This window comes from Rhynchophorus ferrugineus, unplaced genomic scaffold, assembly GCF_030347505.1.
Source record: "Rhynchophorus ferrugineus isolate W39M unplaced genomic scaffold, kcgeb_rfMv2 rfM3, whole genome shotgun sequence".
NCBI classification, from domain to species: Eukaryota; Metazoa; Arthropoda; class Insecta; order Coleoptera; family Curculionidae; genus Rhynchophorus; species Rhynchophorus ferrugineus.
Window position 1 is genome coordinate 10,375,018 of NW_027472582.1, and position 26,165 is coordinate 10,401,182.

Consider the following 26,165-nt stretch of genomic DNA (forward strand, 5'->3'; position numbering starts at 1 on the left):
AAATGATGGGACCATGTTTCATCCATTGTCACATATCGACGCAAAAACTCGGCTTTATTACGCTTGATCATATTCAAACGCTGCTGCGAATCATCAACTCGTCGTTGTTTTTGATCAAAAGTGAGCTCGCGCGGTACCTACTTTACACAGAGCTTTCTCATACCCAAATATTCGTGTACATTCAGTTGATATTTTTAAAGTATCTGCTATTTCATTCAGATTCAATTTACGGTCATTCAAAATTATTTTGTGGATTTTTTAATGTGTTCGTCGGTAACAACCTCTTTTGGGCGTCCACTGCGTTCACCGTCTTCGGTGCTCATTTCACCACGTCTAAACTTAGCATTCCAATCCTTGATGGTTGATTTTCCCGGGACCGTGTTCAGAAACTGGGCATCAAGCCAAGTTTTTGCTTCAACTGTATTTTTCCTTTTACACAGCAATATTTTATCAACACGCGTAATTCCTTTTTTATTTTTTTTTCACAATAACAAAAGTTGCTTCACTTAAAATGCTATAATTCACAAACTAATGATCCGACATTTGCCAAATTTATACAAGCATCTTTTGAGGGTTATGGCTATATAACCGCTTTATATCGGTTGTTAAAAAGTTGGGTTTAGGGAAATTTTGGAGCGTTTTCTTTTTCAGAGAAATGGCGCCAATTCCAAATAAATAACACATTAGCGTTTATTGGACTTCACGATGGTTTCCCTTAACTCCAGCTTCATCGTCATGTTCACAGTCATTCAGTGATGGCAGAAATATATTAAAACTAGCTGAAGGTCCTAGAAGAGAAAATAAAAGGATGCTTTGTTGGAATATAATTGGATACACCTCATAGATTATCATAATTACGTTATTTACCGAATTAAAGGTTTAAAGTTACCGAAATTAAAAGCTGAGCAAAACCATTCATCGAACCATTTCTAACTTCTTCGAAATTGGCGAAGTGCTGCCCTGCAAGCGCGTGTTGGGCAAGGCTTAGAAAATACGGCGGGTGTGATAATATGTCCCATCCATTCATCCAGAACAAACAGTTTTTTTGGGATGGTATCCATAAATCGTCCGAAAAATCGGAAATGGGGAATGTATAGAATGAAATGGCCAATACTTTGAATAAATACATTTTTACATTTTCTTGACAAGTATTTAGTTTTTTTCTGAAAAAACGATAATGAGTTTTTGGTACACCGGGTATTACGACTAAAGGAAAACGCTGATCAAGTTTATAAAACTGTTGTGCTTTGCACCGTAAAGGTACATAGTAATTTGCTTGCTTTCATTATGCTGATGTTCATTATGTATGAAAATCAGTCACCCAATCACTAAAAAAACTGGTGTATGTACGAAAGTGAGCGTGATTTTTTTGAGCAACTGTGACAAACGCAACAAAAACGTGATGTATGGATTATTCATGAGTTTTGAATGAAAGTAATGGGAGACTCAGTTAAGCTTTGCTACGAGCTGATAAAACTCAATGAAGCCGAGCTATTTCTGCAACATGGAGAATCGGAATAGTGTCAAAGATCTAGGGCAAAAAATAATAAGCTGGAAGCTAGGATTAACGCCAAGAGAGAATAATCGACTTCCAGTTAGTCATTTGATTGGTTCTCAACTCTACTGTGCAATAATTGCAAAAGCTTGACTGGGAGGTTTGAACAACCCTCTGTAGCCTGAGAGAGTTACTTTTACTTATACCGTATATTTAATTTTTCTCGTAAAAGTTCTATGATTATCCATTATATTTAAAGCAGTTTAATCTTCAATTTACTACCATTGATATGTTTATATAACCGAAAACGTATAGGTTGTGCCCTATTCACTGAAACTAATGATACTCACTGGTCAAAAGGATGCGTCAGTAGGCGCGTGATAATCTGCGTAAAAAAAAAACGTTCTCGATTATTTTGGCATGTTCGGGACATCTTCGCACCAGGTTTTATCAGCGCCTAAAATAGTATCCTCCCACCAAAAATGATTTTTCACTTTTCGAACTTTCACAAATTACTACGCTTTTTCCAGCCAAACTATACATCCATTTTTTTTTCGTTCCTATGTAACTGAAAAAAGAAAATCAATGTTTTACCCTGCCGTATTGAAATTGGTATTTCTATATTCTCTGAACCATCATTAGTAATTGTAAATCTTAATTTCTTAGACACGATAATATTTGTAATGGTATTAAACAGTACTTTCTCCAAACTCTCCGCTAGATTCACGGTCATTTGGTAATAGCAAAAATCTATCAAAACCACCTGAATGTCTAAGACCAGAAAATAAAAGTTCGTTTTGTCCATAACTCGACCCACAAAGTGTTGAGATATACATCTCTGGGATTATGCCAACAAAAGTGCCATGTAAGAAATTTAGCGCTTCAGTATTCAGCCTACTAAGTACCACTGGTGGTGCTCCTTGGTATTTTGGGAGTAATAGGCTCATCAGTACCTCGAGATTGACACTTTGGAGAGTCCAGCGCCAAACTAACAAAGTATCAGATACAACAACTGCTTCAACACGTACATTTTGAAGTCATCCAGCTCAGTACAAACACTAGTAATAATATCCGTAATTACTGTAACCTTTTCGGGTTTAAAAACGATGTTAACATTTCAAATTCATGGGTTGGTCAAAATACCACATGCTGTCCATCAAACATCATCATCATATTATTTTCAACAAAGACATTCTTTATTTTATATATAATTATACTTTATTATATATTTTTATTACCTAAATTAATGTGCACATACGAAGAAGCTTTTACCATTTATTCAAAATATAACAATAATAATTTATATTGATCCAGTTATTCCTTCTTGTATAAACACCCTGTATATATAATCAAGACTTTAACTAGTGAAATGTATGCAAAAAATAGTTGTTGTTGACTAAAAACTAGATAACTAGATATCCAATTAATATACATTTTAATCATGAACAGTAGAATTATTAAATTATGTAAATTGTCAGTGTGTGTGTGTCAGTGTGTCTAAGATCTATGAAAACAGTGACGCTGACGATAACTCGCCTTTGGTTTAATTAGTTGGAAGTTTCAACCTCACAATGACCCCAAACATACAGTCAAAATAGCATAAGAATTTTAAATAATAATAATTGAAATAATTTTAAATATCAATATTTGGCAACCAGACATTACGATACTAAATTATTTCCGAATTTAAAAAATGTAAGAAAATACTAATAGTTTTTATATGGGAGAAATAGTATTATTTTTAGATTTATTTAGATTAATTATTCCGCAAGGAAATTTTAAACAAAATTACTTAATACAAATTTCCATTTTTGAAAGTTTCAGTAATTCAGTTCAATTTTTAAGTATTACTGTTAAACAATTACATTTTTTAGGAATCTTCAGCGAAATTTATATTTTCAAAAATGTAAATTACTTTTTCATGCGCATGAACACATATTTTATGAAATTAAAGGAAAAGTCATAATAAAAATAATTGCAGATACCATATAATACAATCAGATACCCAGAACATTTTTCTGTAGTGGCTAAGTTGATCGCAGTAGCTCAGAAAGACAAAAGCTGTGGCAAATGTCAAATAAAAAATTGTCATATTATAAAACAAGAAGAATTTTTTAGAAGATAGGATAATATGCACTCATATTATCAAATTGCTATTGTAGTTACGTCATATATATATATATATTACTTCGCGAAATATTTGGAGTTGTTTTCCCAGAAAACTGACTAATTTCGAAAATTGTAATCACTGCCACTTATTTACTGATCATTAACTGTATTTAGCAAGGGAATCAAGAAAAATAGCTTCAAATGGTTGCCCAGATAACATATAAAATTTATTTCTTATTTATTTTGAAATGTATTTGAAGTATAAAGTCTGACTATGGAGAAAGTGACTCTCATAAAAGTTATGAAAAACTCACTTTATGACATGATAATTTTTGTTTAATTTTGTATATTTTATCTGTCAAAACCACTGCAGTGACCCATAATAGCCAGTTATTCTTACCTGTAATTATTTTTGTGTTAATAACATCTTAAATTATATATGCTTAGTACAATCTTAATTTAACACTACCGTTCTGTAGTACTTGTATCAATACACTAGCAAAGCTAGTGCGGGATTAATACATACAGTATGTATTTCCCAAACTAAATTAAATCTAAACTATTTAAACTAAAGTTAAGACTAACACTTATACACTATACATGTTTCGTATGGTATGGCGAAATCTTGGATAACTTCGTAAGTGCATTTGAGGTCATCGTCATCGATGAACTTTGTTTTGGCAGGATTGGATTGCTAGTTGCTTTGATGTTTAGTTTTTCATGAACCAATCTCTTTGATTTTGAGTATGAACTGCTCTACTTTTGGTCTAATATGAAGTTTCCAATTTAACCTACCATCGTAATAGATGCCGAAATATTGGCTTGAGGATTGGGCCACCCGTCAAGTGTTATAATTAGGTTTTTGTCATTTAGCTGCAACACAAAATTAATATGCACAGAGCTATGAAGCTGTAGTTTCCAGTCTTTAGTCAATTTGTAGATCTTGTTGACTACGTAATTTCTCAACTTAATTCTTTTGTCATGATAACTGTCATCGGCAAATATTCCAAGTACTGTTTCTTTTGTTGTTGGGATATCAGCAGTGTAGGGCAGATACAGGAGAGGTCCCAAAACACTATCTTGGGGAACTCCAGCCAAAATAGGTTTAAGTGTTGAGAATGTCCCTTCATACGAAACCTAGACAATACTTCCGTGATAGCAATCCAAGGTCCAGAAATATTGCAAGGCGTTTTTCTGTTCTTTAACTGCTTTTTCAACAACCACTGTTCCTCTGTACAATTGGTCGATTGTATTTTTATAAATTCTTTTTAACGCGTTTTAACAGCAGTTTCTCAAGTAGTTTCGATATCGCAGGTTTCAATAACCCAGGTGAGATATCACCAATTCCAAGAGCCTTTTTAGTGCTGAAATTGTTATCATTTTCCATGAGAAGTTCCATTGGAGATCAGATTTACAGCTGCATCGGATTGATAAACAGGAATTGTACGAATAATTCAGCATTTTCGTCGTCGAACCCATACATTTCTAAACATTTCTATTGATATTTTTTAATTTTCTGATTTGCCCGATTGCTAATTCTATTATATATTGTTTTGTCTACAGCATTTCTGGTTCTGCGTTATAATCTTCTACCTTTTCGCGTTTATTTAATATCCTAATTGTGAGATAACCTGTAGTAGTGTACTTCGATAAACGGCGGTTAAATAGCTTTCATGGGATTTTAGATTATAACTAAAAAAATAATCAAATGTATATTGGCATTGATTAGGTTAAATCTTATTGCACATGTTCACTGAATATTACACTAATATTTACATCAATTTATCAACACGTATGTCAAATAAATCGAAATCTGGATATTATTATTTTGGCATTACAGCATTAAACGCCATCACTTTCGATATGTCGGTTTATTTATTGTGTTTATTTGAATTCCTAATCACTATCATGCAGTAATTTTTATTTGGCATTGAAATTGTTTTTGCAGATGACGTGTTAAATATGCATGTTTTCATTATATTAAGTACAGGCAACTATAGTGTCTTTTATGTCTATTTACTAAAACCTGTATTTATATTTCATTTTTAAGATTACTAGTAATTTTTTTTTTAATTTTACTTATAGTCTATTCATTTTTTTTAGTAATGCGTCGTGGATATTTGTGACGTCGAAACGTTACAGTGTTGCCGCATCAACTCTGAATTTTAATTTGACTTGACATACAACAAAATTCTAATCTAATAATAAAATAATTGAACAGAAATGTTATCAAATATAATTTGTTTTAACATTATAGTACATCTAATACATATGTTATCGAAGGACTTAAAACTACAATTATACTAATTAATTAAACACAAGTATAATAGTTTAAAGGTTTGATTTGTTTTGTTTATATTTAACTCTTTTCCACACCATCCATTAGGTAGAGTTTCTAGGCGCGTTTTTTTATGTAATGTTATCCCCCTGGATGCCTAATCCACCTAATTAACAATTGTATATTTGAGAAAACAATTTTACTTTCATTCGAGAGCATATTTACTTTTTACAGATGATACAGTGATACCAAGTATTGGTATCATTGTATTTTTATTTCTTCTGCTACTACCTATGTATATCATTCTTGATAAAATTAATCACTGAATTCTGTCTAATGCCTTTACCATATCTACAAAACAGTTAGTATCCATTCTCTCCTCATACGTTCTAACCTAATGCTCATGTTTAATTTTGAACAATTACAATTATATCTGTGCAGACAAATCATTCACGCACTACAATACCATTTTCTATAGTTATATTCAATTAATTATGTGCATACCTTTAGTTGTTACCACTCTCATCACTCTTTATCATGAATTTCCAGCATTGCACAGCATTATCACATATCCTAAAAGTTTTCTTCAGTCACTTTCACTTTACGACTCATTGTCCAATTCAATCACTAATCTGTTAATTTCTAATCTGTCTAAAACATGTTCACGGTTCTACCATTTATCAATTACATCCTTTGTATGTCTTATCGAGATCATCCAAACTGAAGGTGTTACGGTTGACAATGCTTCCTTCCACATATCGAAACAGTTTTTGTATTGTAACTTTTTCCATCAAGTTTTATTTTCTTTACACTTTTTTTATTACTGTCCTGCCAAGAGTGCCACAATGAACCATTTTCAAATATTCAAGTTTCTTATATTATTTTATGGTTTTAATTGTTTAAGGTGCATGATGTGGCTCGGTGAATGGAGGTAAAACGAAATGAAACAGTGGTATTTACATTATATGACCGTTATTTAGTGGCTATATAAAAAAAATGTGAAAAATACAATTAGATAAAACGGATGGCAGCGCTGTTACCTGGAGACGAGGCTTGGGCAGTCGATGGTGGCACGTCTAAACCAAACGATGGTTGAGCACTGAATGAATCGAAATACCCTTCAATAACATTCCAGATAAACGTCTCGGGGTTGCCGCCAGCTATTCGTTATCGGGTTCTAGTTGGCGCTGCTGGCACCCCGCCCGTGTTCAACATCTGGGATTATATATCTGGGTATTTTGTAGACCGTTTTCTCTAAAATAATTTTATTAAATTATGTTTATATCGATAAAATAGTTTGTGTACTTACTGTTCTTATACATTTCTTATATTTTGTCTGGAATAGAGCTCGATCAAGATGGTCAAGATTCGTCACCCACTTTGTATGTAGACGGGTTTTCTTGGGTGAATCTAAGGTTTTATTCTTCATTTCGTAAGAGATGTACATTACGTATTCACAGTACCCACAGTAATTTTTAGACAAAAAACATTTTCAATAAAATTGTAGGGACTTTTACATTATTTAATATCATCAATAATTACCTCTCTAACGGAATTTACCGGCAAAAGGGGGCCTCCGTTATCTCGTTCCTTTTCGAAATAACCTATTAAAGTCGCAATCAATTTGTGACCCTGAATATCTACTGTTTTCAGAATTTTCAAACAAAGTAATATATAACGGACCAACTTAAAATTTATCAAAATAAAGGGTTAAAGTAATGTTTGTCGGTTTATAACCTGTAATAATTATAACTAATATTTTGAATAATTTAGCGTACATCTGACAACCGGACGGCGACCAGCAGTCAGACGTATGCAAAATTCTTGAAAGCAATAGTGATAAAAGGCTTTAACTCTTACCTATAAATTATTGCGACTGTATAATTAACTGTAGTTTTTAGATATAGTATAATGTTAAAATAAATTATATTTGGTAGCATTTTTGTTCAATTATTTTATTTAGATTATAATTTTATTGTATGTCAAAGCCAAACTGAATTAAAACTGAAACAAAAAGAGTTGATGCTAAAACTATCTACTAAAAATATCATATATACTATATCATTACTAAAGAAACTTTGAATATACTATAGAAGGGCAGCGTACCCAATACAATGGCGATAGAGTGCAAAATATCTCTACATAAAACGTTCAGATGGCATACTTAATTTGTATTCCATCTGTTTTCGTAAATACACAAGCCTTGACTTATTCAGGTTAATTATCCCTGCATTTTTAGGCATGTATTACACTTTATATCATTATGATTTAACAATACTTTAATACTTAATGTAATTTCAACACAATAATATTTAAAGAGGCCGAAAATTGTATAATTGTTCCTAAATAAATATTAAGCAATTTCGATGGAAATGTCGTAATATATACAGAAGATAAAGTTGCGATATTACGCGGAAAATGTTATTTTACATATCAAAGTGTGCCTACGAAAAATTGGCATTAAAACATAAAAATAAAACCGCATCTACAATGTTATTTTCACAAATTTACAAATTGGTTTTATGTTTTTGTGATAAGAACGATATTTCGCCGTTGTTTACAAGGAATTATTCTTACTACGAATGTAAGCTTAAAATAATTGTGCCTCTAGAATAGGAACAGATATGTTCAAGTTAGGGATGCCGAAAAATATCGATAATGTTTGTGTCGATATTTTTTTAAGTATCGATAGTTACCAAGTTTTTTTTATCAAGAATTTTGCATAGAACAGTTGGAGGGTTGGAGTGAAGAAATATCGATATTAGTAAAAATATCGAAATATCTCCCAAAAATATACATATTTTTTCGACATCGAGAAATATCGATACTGTTTTCATCCCTTTTGTTCAATAATGAAGCGAACGTGTGTCTTAAATACTCCAGTGCTTTATTATATGTTTTTGGGCAAGTCGTCGATAATTTTGAGTCAAATTATTGGCGGATTTAAGATGCTTAGTAGGAATGTCGACCGAAGAAAAAATATCGATATTTCTTCACTCCAACCCTACTTTTACAAGTAAAATATTTTGATAACCTAATAAAAATTCCATACAGTCCTTCAAAAAGCCTAGGTTTTCGTATCGAACTTTTTCCGCTTCAGACCTACTTTTCATCAAAAAATCTCAAAACAAAAGTTGGATACTCTCGAAAATCGTAGGTTTTTAATATCGATATTTTACTTCGCCGCTAACGATACTTTTTGAAGAAAATATCCATATATCGGGGAAAATGTCACTCATCTAGTGATCAAAATCCCTGCTCCTGCTGCGTATTCTATCAACAGTTAATCATCTATTTATATTGCATCTACCAATACCACCATCTAAACAAACATCCCTTAAATGGTGTTGAATTCTTGTGACGTTTTAGACCACTTATTTTCATGAAGAACGTTAAGAAAATTATGATAATCAATCAAATTGTACCATATATATATAATAATTCGGTTATTCAGTAATTGATGTGGTATCCATCCACCAAACCAAACACGTTATTTTATTGCCACAGTAAAATATAGGGCGTCTAACCTCCAAGTTCATCTTCCAAGCTTTCATTACCACCACATCATTAATTGGAAATTGACGATATTTAGCTAATATCTACCATCACAATTCGTTATTCAGTTCGCTATTCGCCAAAGTAACAAAGTATCAGGTACAACGTGTGCCTCAACACGTAAACATTTAAGCCGTCCAGACAACTGCAATCGCACAAAAAGGCTCAAAAGAATAAAGTCTTTTGAGTTATCGTACTAGGTAGGCATACAATTTAATTGCACAATTATTCAATTCAATTCAAGGAAAATCAAAGTACTAAATTAAGTTGAAAAATGATCAGATTTTACATTAAAACTCTATAATTAACTACCATATGTAATATTAGATTAATGAAACAATAATCATCGGTTTTACCAAAATAAATATTATTCAACGACGTAATCACCACTGGAAGAAGCAACTGTATTCTAAAGAAGCAAGCATAAATAAAAAAGGAGTACTTGTAGATACATCTGGGCCACATGATGGCTTCAGTAAAGCTTCCCATCCAACGTCCTTAACTATATTGATGAGCCACTGACAGTTCCAACCCTAGTAGCAATAGTAATAAATAGCGTAACCTTTTTGGGTTTAAAAAGGATGTTGACATTTTTGGAATTCATGGGTTGGCCAAAATACCACATGCTATGTCCATCAACATCACAATATTTTCATCAAAGACATTCTTCATCTTATTTTGTTTATATATTATATAATTATAAATATTACATATGCTTATATGCACATGTAAAGAAGCTTTTTAACATTTATACATTACAATCAAAATATAAAAATACTAATTTTTATTGCTTCAGTTATTCCTTCTTAAGCACCCTGTGTATATCATCAAAACAATGTCTAATGAAATTAAATAAAAAACATGATTGTTGTTTTATACGGACAAACCTGGACAATCCAATTTACATTTTAATCATAAACAGTAGAGCTATTAAATAATGTAAATATAATATAAATAATATAATAATAATGAAATAATATGAAAAAAATAATATAATCAAAACAAATATATAATTAGTTCATATGACTTGACTTTGTGATCAAAAGCGATAGGGCGGCTCTCATATTGTTGCGACAGAGACGAGTTCGAATCTTGCTCAAATGGATATAAATTTAAGTTTTGTTTTATCTTTTTATCTTCCGAGATCTTTTTTTCATCTTTAGTTCGGTAAAACAAAGAGTTAAGCTCTTGGTTTTTCACTGTGGCATGCCCTACGCTATCTGTATTTAATTTCCAGTAACCGTCATGTCTTCAGGCCAGCGATCTAGTGGCCCCCTTCCACCTCGAAAGTGTTATAAGATGAATTTTCTGAAGCGATTTCAGGCTTAGGAAAGAACTCGTTGGAAATGCGCAGAAGAGAATGGGAATTCCCATATGCAATATAAAAAAATGTAGGTCTTGGGAACTGACGAAAACTCAATGAACAATAATTTCATTAGACGGGTTTAATAACACGTATTTAATTTTATTTTATTGGCCTCCCTTCAAATATGAATAATTGTTTGTATTTTTATAGTGCAAAATATAAACTAAAAATAAAATCGTTTGTATTTATATTGATTTTTGGACCAGGTACCTTCGTACGCAGAACAACCCACCAAAGTTTCATCACGATGAAATCAACGCGTATAGAACAAACAAGCATTATTTATATAGATTATTTTTATATAGATCGATTTGACCGGTTATTTTTAACGATTTTTGTAGTTATTTGCTATATAGCACAATTTTTATGTATCACATATATATTGGATCTTTAATCCAATACGATCCCAAATCATTAATTACTATTTCGCAGACCTAATATTTATAAAATGTATTATGTTTAATATACTTTTTATTTTACTATTGTGATAATTTGTGTTTTCTTTTTTGTGCATTTTTTATGCTTTTGTTATTTTATTTATTTTTGGATATTAATGAATAACAACGGCATTCGCTAAATAATACTAGTAATCGTTTTATACCTAATTAATAATATTATTTGATATACTATTGAATTAACTAAAGTGTTCAATTCATTAATAACGCCACTTCAAATTTTAGTTGGAATCATGGTTCAAAACGGGCGCCACGAAGAAACCTACCAACCAGAGGCCCAACTCTATGCTGGGGCCCAGGCCGACTTCGGACAGCGACATTCCGGTGGATGAAGATTACGCCAAACAGCTGGCCAGCATGTCAGAAAAAGAAGTTATTGCAAGCTTCGAGGAACTACTCGTTAGTATTACTATTCCATAATAAATTATAAAATACCGTTATGTAAATCTATCACTGTATATAATTTCTGTCTGTTTCAGAGTGATATGAACCTTAACGATGACAAAAAGAAACCTTTGCGCAACATGTCTCTTGAACAGAAGAAGAGTATGTTGGTCATGCAAAACAAGAACAAAACTGATACAGGTATACCATTCACCGTAGTTACAAAAAAAAATAGGCTTACATACTTGTCTAATTCAGGTAGTAATAGATTCAATGGCCCCGAAGATTATTATGCGTACTTGGACCAACACAGTAAAGGAGAGTACATTCAACTGAACAAATTACAAATGTGCGTCGAAAGCTTAAGGGTAGCCCTCGCTAATAACCCACTGAGTTGGGTAGAAAGATTTGGTAGCAACGGAATGCAGATGATACTGAAAGTCATAGAAGTGGGATTGCGACAGTAAGGCCTTTATGTTCATAATTTGATTTGTTTTATACAATTCTAATGTCCAAAAATTAGTTCTACCTATTATAATTTACTTCAGTTCAAGTGTACAATATTGTTCCCAATGTTTTTCGAATCGAATCCAATTCTGCGTATACCTTCGGCTTTCTGAAATCAAATTCACTGTTTTTAAGCTTTTAAAATCACTCACAAGAACTCATTTAATTAAATAAGCTTCACCATAAGCTTCTACAAGCATTCAATAAGGTTTAACTTAAGATGTCTTCGCATTGAAAATAAAAATGAAAAAGACGATAATTTAACTCGTTTTTGATTTTTGGAAAAATGACGGAAGCAAAGTTGTATCTGATCTGATGTAATTTAATGTGTGATATATAATGAACAGAGGCCTTTATGGTAATAATTATATCTGTATTATTTATACAGCAAAGATGTAAAGCTGCAGTATGAGTGTTTACGATGCCTGGAGAAGTTCATGAACAACACATGGGGCATCAAGCACTTCTTCCAAAATGACAACGCCCACGTTACGGTGGCTAAATGTTTGGACCACGAAAAAATGCATGTTATGACGCAAGCTTTAAAGGTAAGACCGAAGAAAACTTACTATAAAAGAAAATTAATAATGATAAAAATAATATATTTCTTGTTACAACCTTAAAAATATATTATTCTTTCAGATCTTAGCCCCAGTATGTTTCCTTTCGGAGGGAGAAGAAAATGGTGCCAAGAAAATCCTGCTAGCAATCACGAAAGTTGCTGAGGACAATGACAGGGAGAGATTCCTTCCAGTTGTTAATGGAATTACCAAAACTAACAATGCAGACTTAAAGGTAAGCATTCAGTGTCTCATAATTATTTGTACCGCCACTCTGGCTGAAGACGTCATTAGGATGTTAGTGATTAATTAAGCATCAATCTATGTAGTTTAAACGGTTATCGCGCCTTTTAAATGTCACACCTCGGCAGTTGGTAATTAAGTTCTTCCTGTTTGATTTTTTTAACTTTTTGGTTTAACAATTACCGTATATTTGACTAGTTACCGGATCTGCCGCAATTGCAATAATGTTTCTGCAAGAGCTAATAGATCTCTGCAAAATAATCACGACCATGCCAGACTGAAAAAAATTAAAAATTAAAATTAAAAGTAAATTAGGTGGTCATGAGGCGTTAGCAACACCTACTAATAATAAAATTGGTCGCTGTTGAAATTCCTAATCAAAAAATCTAAAACACCTTACAACTGGCCCTTTTGCAAAATATATTTTTCAGTTTGTGAAGAAAGGTTAAACATTATGTTACTACATGTCGGACTGTTCAACAAAACTGTGGAAAACTAAACAGTTTTTAATGCGATAGTTTGATTTTCCATAGTTTTATATAATACATCTAATTCTTCTTGGCTATTTTTAAGTTGGTGAAAAAAGTCCAGGTGCCGCACTTATTTCTGTATTTAGAAATTTCTTAGAAATTGTGGAATACTTATCATAATTACGCTTTAATGTCAGAAGTGTTTACACATAATTTAGATAAGGCATGACATATTTTTTGTGAACTTAAATGATTTAAAAGCAATAGTAAATAAATGGCTCTAGTGGATTTCATATTATTTACAATTTAATAGACAGGAGTAGTTGTAAATAAAAAGGAAAAAAGTATTACCTACAACCATAAAAAATATAGTAAACTAGGAAAATATACCAAGAATTGATTGAAATAAACTGAAATGAATGGTTAAAACCTGTTGGAACTATGGAAATGCGTAAAAGTTATAGGAATACGAACTGGAAGCACAATCTCCGTCACCGTCAGATGTTCTTAACAATTAACCTCTAAAGGTGTTTTCGTGGTGCCGGCAGAATGTTGTTGAAAAATTGTACAAATTCCAGAGACTTCGAAGACGCACGATAAACTCAGTGCACAAAACAATCGGGCTGCGTCCGTAACCGATGTTAAAATCCGTCTGCCGATAAAGCGATAAAAATGAAATTATTTACAGAAGAAGAACTGATAACAGAAAGAGATGAATAACGTTCCGGCTTCTTTCCCGATTGTCAGAAGTCGAGACGGTGGATGGAATATCGGCTCGATAAACGACCGAAAGATCCGAATGTTTACAAAATCAGCCGGTCGGGCTTAATGTTGTGCACGTCGATTTTTTCGCCGACGGTCCGGTACCGTCCACGGAACAATATCATGTGACCCCCTCACGACCAAGCAAATTTGTTTAATTTATTTATTATATCGTTTTTTATGTTTCTTGTTGATTATTTCAAAGTTTACCTTAGTTGTGTTTTTTCCTTTTACGGTCGAATTTGTTCGTTGTTTGTGATTGTTGTCCATTTTCGAAAACCAATTATCACTCGCCGAGAAAAGTACTCTTAGTGTTTTAGCATAGTATTTATTTATTATATTTATTTTCGTGCTGTTATCGAGTGATTTCGAACATTTTTTTTTAAATTGTGCAACAGTGCATCTGTATTATTTCTGGATTACCCTGGATAACCGTAAAAGATGAAGATCTCTAAAATATCTAAGTGGACGAGGAAAAGGATTTTAAAGTTTTTGGTAATTATGTACTTTAAAGTTAAAAGATCTTGTTTTAGACCAATAAGTCATTAAAATAGTAGGAAATGTCAGTTTCAACATAATTATTAAAATACCACATCAACATAAAAAAACCAGTTACCTATCCAATTACGGAAATTAATATATACTAGGGATTAATTAACGTTTTCTTCATTCTTCAACATATCTATGACCTTAGAATGCATCAAAAACTTCATTGTTTTCATTTCTTTATTTCATTTCAAACGTTAATTTTTTGTTTATAGTATTTGTCACATAAACAAACATTTATTCATTATTCTCTTGGAGCCTCTAGTTGTTTATCTTTCTTATCGCATTATTGTTTTCTTTTTCTTGTCGTGTACCTGAGGATCGTCTAACCAAAACTGAATGAAATTTGTCTATAATGTTCCGGAAAATCCATTTCGGATAATGCATTTCATAATATAGCGAATTGTTTATTTGCATTTGTCTATTAGATGTACCATTAAAAACGTCTTAATATTTAATTTTAGCCGTGCCTTTTCACATAAACTAATTAGTAACAGTTTTTAAGATATGACTAGCATTGCAAATAGGATATTTATTAATTTATATATTTATATTTTTCAGTAGAAAATATACAAGTAATTATACTTAATAATTGTTACAACATCTCTCTTTCAGAGTATGTGCTTCCAATTTATTAACGCCTTATTATCTGAGACTGAAGACTTCGAATTTAGGATGCACTTAAGAAATGAAATAGTCAGGAATGGTTTATTTGAAAAATTCGGTAGGTGTACTTAATTTCCGTTATGTATTTAAAGTAGTGTTTTTTCTTTATTTTTTATATATAGCTAACGTAAACCGTAGTTTATAAGGAGAATATAAAATACAATATCATTTTTTTAAATATTGGGTATTGAAATTAAGTTATGGCGTAATTTGACACACAAATAGTTTTTAAATTGAAATAGAAAAAATATATTATTTAAAATTATTATTTATCACAAAATACATGATCTCGCATCGGAAGAACTTCTATTTAGATGCAAATAAACTCATATTCCTACAGTCTATGTACCATTAATGAATTAATTGTCCTTGAAGCGTGTGGGTGATTGAAACAAGTGCTAATCGGATGGAGCAATATCCCAGGAATATGAAGGGTGGAGTAAGCTCCCATTTTAAATGTTTTAAAATATGTTTGAATGATTTTTGGTCGTGATTTTTTTTCAAAGGATGCAGGGGTTCAAGTGTCCCAGTTACAGTCATTAAAAATATTCAGTTGGTTTTTACTGTTTCTAACCAAATCCTACCAAATATAAAGATTGTAAAAATTATATTAGAGCTGCAATAGGTCATAATTAAAGAACATTCTCTAATATCACTGGCTTTCAATTAGTAAGTGCTTCGTTCACTAATTTCTTCCATTATTTATCAGCCACAAGACTTTTAGAGAATTATTTTAGAGAATTTATTGCTAAGGTCTCGATGTGCTATACTACTTGTTTTATGAAATACAGCTACAGCGTATCATACAATCTGCGAGTCCATAGCGGACTATTAAATTACTGTTATTTACTTTTTATCCAAATAAGATATACAGCAATGGGCGATATTAATTGCCGTTTTGCTGTAGGTATAACATAAACTACGCCATCTTTTGTAAGAAACTATATATTAATTTCATCCCCTAATAAAGTAAACATTTCCGTTTTCTTTATAATTTAAATTTTTTTAACAATTTTTCATTGATATACGAAAAATGGGGAATATGGGTTGTTGCAGCCTAGAAAGAGGTGCATACCTTGAACTCGTGGTATTTTTACAAATATATATCAATGATTTTACTTTATCTAAAAGAAAATAAGGCATTTCGCAAAAGTAAGGCCACCAGTTGACGCAAACCTTTACCGATTACAGTTGTTTCAATCATAAACACCAGTGTTATCGTTTGCTGTTATAATAAATATCTCATAGTGTTTACGAGATAGTATTTGCCTACAGTTGCATAAAGCTTGCACGTTGTGTCGTACACTACAATGAATTCAAACTATATATAGAATTTTGCAATACGAACGGATCGATGTTGAAATTGAATGAAAGAAACGGTGTGGGCTGTATAAAATAAATTATTTTTTATTTGAAGGGCTTATAGTGGCACGGATCTGAGTGCTGCTGCACTTTCACAACGTCTTATTGACATAAACCTACAACTACAGAAACCACAAAAGAAAAAGTCTTGTGGAGTCAAATTATCTATATCTTCAAATTGTTTATTCGAAACGTCAAATTATAGCGTCCGCTGTGTTTCACGCAGATTCTTCCTGATGAAATCATATGTAGTCCAAGTCCATATCGCATTATGCAAAAAAAATTGATATAATCTGTTTCTACTTTTTATGGTGGTATCAGGTATGTGAAAGAGTAAGACGTATTTTTCTCAACGTAATTATTTATTGAGGTACATAATCACCACCTAAAAGAACAATTTTTTGTTATCGTACTAAAAGTAGAATGGCATAACACTAATAAAAATGTTGATCCTTAGAAGCAAAGAGATGATCGATTTATTTTAGATTATTTCAATTTTTTTACGTTTCTCTAAAATCACATTAAATGTTTCACTCATAATATTTTCCATCGTTTAAAACGATATTCATCTATCAATTTCCCAAAATCTTCACTATTTCAAAATATTTCGTACTAGAATTTCATTAGTCTGTTAGGAGGAGTCATCGCATATTTCTATTAAATACACTTTACTATAGTACACTAAGATTGTGTCCTGTTTTGGTGTTACCCAAGATTTGTAATACTTCGCTATTGCCATGCCCAATTTATATTGTCACTTGTTTGTTGTAATTTTCGTGTATCTTCATCGCTATTATCTCTAACAGCAATAATTGCAGTGTCATCAACAAATATAGCCATCGTAATATTTTCCATTTGTGGTATGAGACATGTGTAGAGTAGGTAAAGAATTGGTGCCAATATACTTTCTTGTGGTACACCTGCTTTAGCTTCTTTTATTATAAAGTAGGCTTCCTATTTTATAACTCTAAACATTCTGGCTGTAAGGGAAGATTGTAATAGTTGAGAACAAGGACGTCATGCTATACCTTATTGAAGGCTTGCGCTACATCTAAGAATATAGCTGAACATACCCTTTTACCTTCCTAGGCGGCCTTGCAAGGTGAAATGGAAATTTATTGTACAAGAGACTAACTTTCAACGATTATTTTCTTGTCTGGCGAACGATGGCATACCAATTTCTAGTGGTAATCTCAGCCACTTCGTTTGGTAGACAGGGTTTCTTACTTTTAGGTCTTTCTCAAGGAATACAAACTTTCTTACTGTTGAATTGATCACAGTTATAATAACACGTCTACAAGTTCTTCAAATTCTAGCAAGCCTACAAGTTCTTTAAGCGTTTTAACTCTATTGCCAACAAGTATTATGTTTGCGATTCGTTGTCTTCTAACTTTTTGCTGTCTGAAATGTTTTTTTTTGTTATTGATGCTGATTGATGTTATTGATATCACCTCTTTTAAAACAAAAAGCCAAACTCAACTGCCTAATATTAGGCTGATCTATAATTTTTGTCACTCCACAAGATAAACACGAATTTATGATTTTAAATGTATTTGATCAATATATTCTCCTTGAAGACTATGTTTTTGTTCCAGTGATCTTCTAATTTATTTTCAATCTTTATAATCACTATAACACCTATTAATCAAACTAAATTTTCGTTTTAAAATACCTTTAATTATCTCGTAGCTGAACTTAAAAACGAAACCAATCCAATCATTAAGACCCAGTTTGATGTATTCGAGAGCGAGAAAGAAGCGGATGCGGACGAATTACACGATCGATTCGACAAAGTTCGGATCGACATGGACGACATGCAGGACTGTTTCGAAGTGCTGAAGAACGTCACGTTGGAGACGCCTTCCGAGCCATATTTTCTCAGTATCTTGCAGCACTTGCTGTTTATAAGGGATGACGTCAATATAAGGTATGGCTCATATCAATTCGTATTGTCGCTGGAGACATTGCTATGAAAACATTTTTGATGTCTCAGGCCTGCATACTTTAAGCTAATAGAAGAATGCGTATCCCAGATTGTCCTGCACAAATCTGGTCTAGACCCAGATTTCAAGAAGAACCACGTGGAACTGGATCTTCAACCATTGTTAGATGAATTGAAAGGTAATTAACAGCACAACAGGTTTACAACTTTGCTTCCACCGTTTTTTTTTTCGCCACAATTTCGTTTTGGTAAAACGGCAGTTTCAAGCTCCTGAAAAATTCAGGAATAAAAATAATTTCGTACTTCTCCATAAGATCAGAACTGTTACTCAGTTAGGTACTGTTATACTGATTGTAAATGTATATTCAGGTGGAGTAGTGGCTGTTTGATTGCAAATTGGTTAAGCCCATACACATTTAAAGGTTTAAATCATTCGCCCAGAACTTATTTAATTTAATTACGGTTCAAATAGTAGAAATAATGTCTATATTATAACTTAACAAAAAATCATTAGCTAAATGAAACAGTGTTTATGCGAACTAAACTTTTTAAAAATTGTATTGAAACAATTTTTCAAATATGCGCCTAAATATGAGAACCGATCATTCATGCGCCCAGATCGTTCAACGGGTTTTACGACAACCCAATAAAGGGACAAATTAATCAGTAGAAAATATAGAGGTATGTCATGTCGTTCGTTGAAACAATTTATGAAATGTTTTGTTGTCACGTCATTTTGATAGATGTCCTAATTTATTGTATAACATCAATAGAATAGACAGACTTAGAATGCAGTCTCCCTGTATAAAGTTATAGCCAGGTTTTGTTCGCCTGAACTACTTGAAGGCGCGCCAAGCCAGTGTATTTACTACAGGGGGAAATTAAAACATTGAATTTTAATAAAATATTTCATTTAAATACTAGTTAACATTTGTATAAAACATTTTAAAAATACATCAAAAATCAATATCTAATCTGACAACTAATAACTTATTTTCTAATTGTACATTGTTAGTGCCTTAAATGTTATAAAATAAAAATGTATAAATTAAAAAATAATTTTCTCCAAAATATACTTAAAAATACAATATTTGAATTTACTAGATATAGAAATTACACGTTACAAATTCGATTATGAAACCTCCATCCATATTAGCCATGCAAAATGTTTCATCCTATTTTACTTACATAGGATTTAATGTATTTTTCTTTTCATCCACTTTGTTCAGGATCTCATACACAATTAATCATTTTAAAAAAATCTAGATAGAGAACTATCCATCTAGAGGTTGCTTTCGCACACAAACGCATTAAAATAGGTTCCTGGTACCGTTAAATGGCATTTAGATAATTTAACATAATAACAGAATTATAAAAATACATATAACAATTCTTGCTTGCAGTATTACCATATAAAGTTAGTTCTTGGTCTTTTTTAGTGTTCTACTGTCTGGTTTTTGTCAGCATGAAATTGAAGGCACAGATTGGTCTGTCTCAAAGCATCTGCGGATAAACATCTGTTATCATTTTCAGTTTTCCAACCTCTCAACTTACTTTTAACCCTTTTTAAAAATTCTAATGTGTGCTGAGCAATTGCTGGTTCCAATATTGAACTTCTAGCCATATTTTCTATCTGTGAATATACACACATGTATTTCAATTCAATTATCAATGTAGATTTTAATGAAAGACTTACTCTTAAAACTATATTTAGATTGCATCTTGATTTAGAGATAATAACATTCCACATTTGCATCCATAAACATCTACTCGGTCTGAAATGCAATGAATAAACCTTCCTGTTCGTTTCCGGTCTAGATCAAAATGCTTTGGAAAATAATTTTATATAAACCTTCACATCCCCCAAAACAATACTGTTATTATGGTTTTTTATTTAAACAAATAATATTTACCTTAAATGTTACAAAAATCACGTCATAAAGGACACAGGCGCAAAACATGGTTACAGATATGCCCATTCTATATTTCCACGTTTTGTGATGACATCTGTTATCTACAACAAAACGGCGGAAGCAAAATCTACAACTATTAAATAGGAAAAGGCGACTCGAATTTACACTTTCCGTAGATAAACCATTGGCAGAAGATAAAGGGAAATACGAACAGCTCCAAAAGCAATTGGATGAAGCATTGGTTGCTAAGAGCGAGGCAGAGGCGAAGATTGAAATGTTGATACAAGGTGGTGCTGTGGTAGCGACTAACAATGGCAAGCTGGACCCCGCATTGGTGGGGAAGGTTACCATTCCACCTCCGCCACCTCCCCCCTTACCGGGTGGTAGCGGAGCTCCGCCTCCACCACCTTTGCCCGGTGGCCCACCACCGCCGCCACCCATTCCTGGCTCCAATGCACCACCGCCACCTCCAATGCCCATTGGAGGTGGGGGTCCACCTCCGCCTCCGATGCCAGGTGAATTAAAGTTACAATAATAATTACGCAATTGAAATAATATCTTTAAAATTATTATTTAGGCATGGGTCCTCCTCCACCGCCAGCTCCTCCAGGTTTCGGTGGACCTCCACCACCACCTGGTATGGGACCTCCACCTCCTCCCTTTGGAATGGTTCCTTTGCCGGGAATGGCGCAGGTGAATCAACTTCCGCACGGTCTTAAACCGAAGAAGAAGTGGGAGGTGAAGGGACCTCTGAAAAAGGCTAATTGGAAGGCTGTGAGTATCGCCTGCTAAAAAATTTACGCATTCGCTATATAAACAACCTTTTGTCAGATATTGCCTCAAAAGTTGTCGGAAAATTCCTTCTGGGTCAAAGCGAAGGAAGAAGATCTGGCGGAACCTGATGTTTTGGATGGTCTGGCCAAAAAGTTCTCTTCCAAACCCATGAAGATCGCAACGGAAGATACGGGTGACAGGTAAGCGTTTTAATTAAAATGTATTCTTTTTTGTTCTACGAATCTTTTAAATGCATATATTTTTAGGGTTAGTAATACTGGAACACTTAAAAAAGTGAAGGAACTTAAGGTTCTGGACGGAAAGACTGCTCAAAACATATCAATCTTACTTAACGGCAGTTTGAAGCATATGCCATATGACGATATTAAGAAGGCATTACTAAGATGCGACGAGAGTATATTGACAGATAATGTTACACAACAGTTGATACAAGTAAGTCCACAATTTCATAATTTTGACGTATGATTTCATACTTCGTTTTGCGTCCATCAGTACTTGCCACCACCGGACCAGTTAAACAAATTACAAGAATTCAAGGATCAGTACAAAGATCTGACGGAGGCGGAGCAATTCTGTGTAAAAATGTCTGAAGTTAAACGTTTATTGCCCAGGCTTAAGTCGCTTAGCTTTAAGCATCATTACGTAGAGATGGTTCAAGATTCAAAACCTGTAAGTTTGGATTAATCTTTGATTTTCTCGAAATCATCGAAACATTATTTTTCAGGATATAACAGCCGCCACATTCGCTTGCGAACAACTTAAAAAGAGCAAAAAATTCGCAAGGATATTAGAGCTGGTTCTACTCATGGGTAACTATATGAATTCAGGTAGTAAAAACGGAGGGGTATTTGCGTTTGAAATGAGCTTCTTAACAAAAGTAAGATTAAATTACAAGAAATAATAAAACACTTTAAAGTATTACAACGTTAATATATATTTTAGTTGACTGGTACAAAAGATAGCGAAAATAAGCAAACTTTGCTACACTATATAGTTGAAACTGTAGAAACAAAATGGCCAGAGCTACTTAACTTTTATGATGAAATGCCCCATATTGACAAGTACATGTTTGCAATTTAAACGTTAGTTGTGTTTTTTAATCGTTTCATTTTTTAGGGCAAGTAGAGTATCCTTAGATGCGATACAAAAAACTTTAAAACAAATGGACAGTAGCATAAGGAATCTGAAAACAGATTTACAAAACAATCGAGTACCTCAAGGTGACGACGATAAATTTATTGACGTAATGGATGTATCCTTTTTTAAATCAATTTAGGTTTGGGCATTTTTCTTCAAATGTTTAGAAAAATATTAAAATCATTTTACAGCTAATGATTCAACTTTGTTCTTTGACTTAACGTACTAATGAATAAATACAACTGTGATATTTTTCTCCGAATCACCTACTTTCAGACATTCAAAAGCTATTGCACATTGAAAATGGATGCTTCAAAAGGTGCTTTTCGCCATATTTTGCTTTTTTATTTCTGGAAAAGGAAAAAATTCAACACAGACTCATCAAAAATTATATGGTCTTTATAGTTATGAGTACTTAAGTGAGTGCCAATCGTTAAAATAATTAATGAAATTCTCATACATATCAAGGTAGATCTAAAACATTTTAAAACCATTTAAAAGTGTGGAAAAAGCCAAATTAGTTTTTCTACTACCCATTTTTTCTTCCATGTTAAGGTTTTGAATTATTTGGCGAAAAGTTTGCCGTTTTTATCTATTGATATCTTTATTCACTTCAATCTCTAGTATACTAGTTTCCCTACTTGCTTTGGGAGTTATTTTTGCAAGGTAAGGTTGGTATCTTGGAGTTTCATTCAAGCAAACAAAATATTATCCAGAACTTGATGTTGAGTTCAGGAGCATGATGAGGATCTATTGCAGAATGTATTTAATGCAACCATTTCTTTATTTTTCTTTATAATGATGGCACTTTGTTGAGAGCAGGTTGTAGTATTCTAGCGGAACTTCTTATCACCTTTGCTGTTGCTAATATTGCTCTATCATTATCAGTAGCTGTAGCAACATCACTGATACATCATCATCAAAGAAATATACAGCACTCATCTCTACACATTTCCTTGTGTTAAAACAACCCTTATCAGTTTTAAGTTTGAGCATTCATGTGTAAAAAGATAATAATCTTACTTTATATATTCCCTTTATTTACTCACCATATTATTAAACTGTGCGATATCAAAGAGTGTAGAAATATAATTTGGTTTTTATAATATCATAATTAAATTATTGTTTAAGCGTTAAGAGAATAAAGTTAGGTCGTTTTAGTTTAGTTTTTATTTATATGTGATGAACAATACTTAAAACTTTTTCTTTAATGATACGATTAGAATTTTGCTGAAAAAGCTAGGGAGCAATGTGATATTTTACAGAGCATGTTCAAAAAAATGGAAAATCTTTTCAACGATATTGCAGAATATTATGCCTTTGATAGGCAGAAATATCCGTTAGAGGAATTCTTTAGCGATTTGAAAACGTTTAAAGATAGTTTTATAGTAAGTACTACAATGTGACTCCGAAATCTCTTGAAAATAACGATTTTATAAATTTCCATTAGCAAGCAGCATCTGATAATCAAAAAGAGAGAGAATTAGAAGAGAAACGAGAGAAAGCCCGCTTGGCCAAACTGAAACAGGAGCAAGACAAAGAAGAGAGGAACAAGAGGAAACTGATCGATATGAACCCACAACAGAACCAAGAAGGAGTCATGGACAGGTAATGGGAAAACGTAAATCACCAACAGGCGATATTTGATTGATTTTTTGTATGTTTCAGTTTACTTGAGGCTTTATCGAGCGGTAGTGCGTTTAGCGGCCAGAAGAGGAAACGAGGACCGCGACCTGCAGGAGGTTAGTACCGTTTTTAGAGTAGTACTAAGATAATGTTTTTATCGAGCCACACAAATAATCTTAACGCATATTTTACGCCGAAAGATTGGGACTGGGAATGTGATATGTTGGGTAAGAAGTGTTAAATCAGAATAAGGAGTGATTTATCCGGTTTAATATGTCTATCTATTTAAGACTGCGCTCAGGATTGTTTAAAAGGTAACCGGAAAATAAGGGTCAAAAATATATAAAAATAAGGGAAAATGGGTCTTGTGTGATAGTATAAATTGAATCTATAAAAAGACAAATATTCTCATTTGTGTGTTTAATTATTTTCAGCTGAAAGACGAGCCCAATTACAGAGGTCACGTTCAAGAACTGGTCTAATTGCTGGTCGAGAATTAACCAGGTAAAATATATATATTATTTAAAATAGCCTTTTTACCGTACCAGATTGTTAGCGAATAAACATCTATTCATAAACAATAAAATTAAAAATTTGACGCTATTATCATAGCCCTCTTTCATAAGAAAATAACCAAAATTGCATTCCGATCTATCAATGTAACATGGGCGTTTGTTCGTACCACTATGGTAAAAACTGAACGTACATATTTCGTTAGCGCTATAGCCAGTGTTATTAGGTTTGACGTTTTTTTCAAAAATCAAACTACCAAATGTTCTCTTATTAATTGAATGAACTCTATTTTTCGTCTCCTCCTCGATTGACGATACTAAATGTTCGGCATTTAATTGGCGGGTCAGTACAATTTATAATGGAAAAATTGGAACATGCAATGATTAAATTACTCGTAAAAAGGTATAGAGTGTACTGTTATACTACCTACAATGAGGGTGCACTGCTTGAAAATCTGCAAGTTTAAAATAATTTAATGAAAAGTTTTGGTGATGCTTTTATTTTGAAAAACGTTAAAAATTATGTCAAATTTTAGTTATACTGTTCGCCAATAGATGGCATACTCTTAACTTGCTATATTAAAAAAATCTAATATGGTTTGTGTGTGATAGCCAGAATTGTTTTTACCACAACAACAGTTAACGATTCTAATACTCTGCAGACGAGCCCAGTCAATGAAGCTAGAAAATCAATGTAGTTTTGATTTGCCCATCACCAACCAGTTGGAAAACCAGTATGGTTTCGCCGATTCTGTCTATTTCTGAATCATCTTTCTAGAAAAAGACGTAAAGTAAACCGTGTTGTTGAATGCTTCGCCATAGCTTTTACTAACGCTGCAGTGATTTTAACAGATCGATTGGTTTCTTTTTAAGTACAGTTCTAAATTTGTTTCTACTTCTGTAATATATATTACCTTTGAAAAAACACCATTGTGGCTAATAAGTAATGTTAAAATCAGAAATTGATCATTTAGTGTCATCTATTTATGGTAATTTTAACTTTCTAGAAGCGAATCTTTCGATACTGCAATTAATTAAGGTCTAAATCTAATAAATATATAATAAACTATAATAGTATAGATTTTTAGTGCAGACTAAAGTCGGAAGATTTAACTTTAAATTTAAATATCAAAGTTTATTATTACATTAGCACTTGTTATTTCTGTAATAGCCACCAGATTTTGAGCGCCCTGAAAAAGCGTGAATCGTATGCGATTCCTCTAGAGGGCGACATAATCGTTATTGCATACAAAAACAGCTTATAGTAACGCCCCTATGCCGAGATATAACCGTATAAAACAGCCAATGCGCGTCAATGATGACGTCAAATGTACTGCCAAATGTATTAGTAAAAATGTAAAATTCGTTTTAAACTCGGATCGATTTTTTTAATTAAAATGAGACATAACGTTGACTAATGCATCAGACCATATAACAAAATCAGTCTATAGTCTATTCAAAATAACAGTGACCCCACGTCAT

The 26,165-nt window shown here is 32.6% G+C and overlaps 1 protein-coding gene and 1 long non-coding RNA gene across 12 annotated transcripts in view; one reads left to right on the plus strand and one right to left on the minus strand.

Moving 5' to 3' along the window:
• The window catches only part of dia (diaphanous related formin 1), a 34,442-nt gene that overhangs the window by 6,409 nt on the left and 1,868 nt on the right, over positions 1-26,165 (plus strand). For 5 of the 11 annotated variants that reach the window (XM_076399727.1, XM_076399734.1, XM_076399725.1 and 2 more), the window contains 21 exons: positions 11,484-11,657; positions 11,738-11,843; positions 11,901-12,105; positions 12,538-12,697; positions 12,792-12,944; positions 15,346-15,454; positions 18,448-18,685; positions 18,752-18,879; positions 20,790-21,128; positions 21,191-21,387; positions 21,445-21,587; positions 21,654-21,840; positions 21,901-22,077; positions 22,133-22,285; positions 22,351-22,469; positions 22,525-22,660; positions 23,769-23,933; positions 23,996-24,153; positions 24,214-24,287; positions 24,606-24,675; positions 25,346-25,469. In XM_076399727.1, the coding sequence (XP_076255842.1) occupies positions 11,484-11,657; positions 11,738-11,843; positions 11,901-12,105; positions 12,538-12,697; positions 12,792-12,944; positions 15,346-15,454; positions 18,448-18,685; positions 18,752-18,879; positions 20,790-21,128; positions 21,191-21,387; positions 21,445-21,587; positions 21,654-21,840; positions 21,901-22,077; positions 22,133-22,285; positions 22,351-22,469; positions 22,525-22,660; positions 23,769-23,933; positions 23,996-24,153; positions 24,214-24,287; positions 24,606-24,675; positions 25,346-25,448 (3,294 nt within the window). In that variant the 3' untranslated portion in view covers positions 25,449-25,469. Of the gene's footprint in view, positions 1-11,483; positions 11,658-11,737; positions 11,844-11,900; positions 12,106-12,537; positions 12,698-12,791; positions 12,945-15,345; positions 15,455-18,447; positions 18,686-18,751; positions 18,880-20,789; positions 21,129-21,190; positions 21,388-21,444; positions 21,588-21,653; positions 21,841-21,900; positions 22,078-22,132; positions 22,286-22,350; positions 22,470-22,524; positions 22,661-23,768; positions 23,934-23,995; positions 24,154-24,213; positions 24,288-24,605; positions 24,676-25,345; positions 25,475-26,165 lie in introns of all 11 variants that reach the window. The other 6 variants (XM_076399733.1, XM_076399732.1, XM_076399736.1 and 3 more) reach the window with 2 other exon arrangements.
• On the minus strand, positions 19,989-20,542 carry LOC143193503 (uncharacterized). Its single transcript, XR_013005038.1, has 3 exons — positions 20,397-20,542; positions 20,255-20,333; positions 19,989-20,203 (listed from the first exon to the last, which is right to left on the minus strand). It is a non-coding gene; the product is annotated as an uncharacterized LOC143193503 (long non-coding RNA).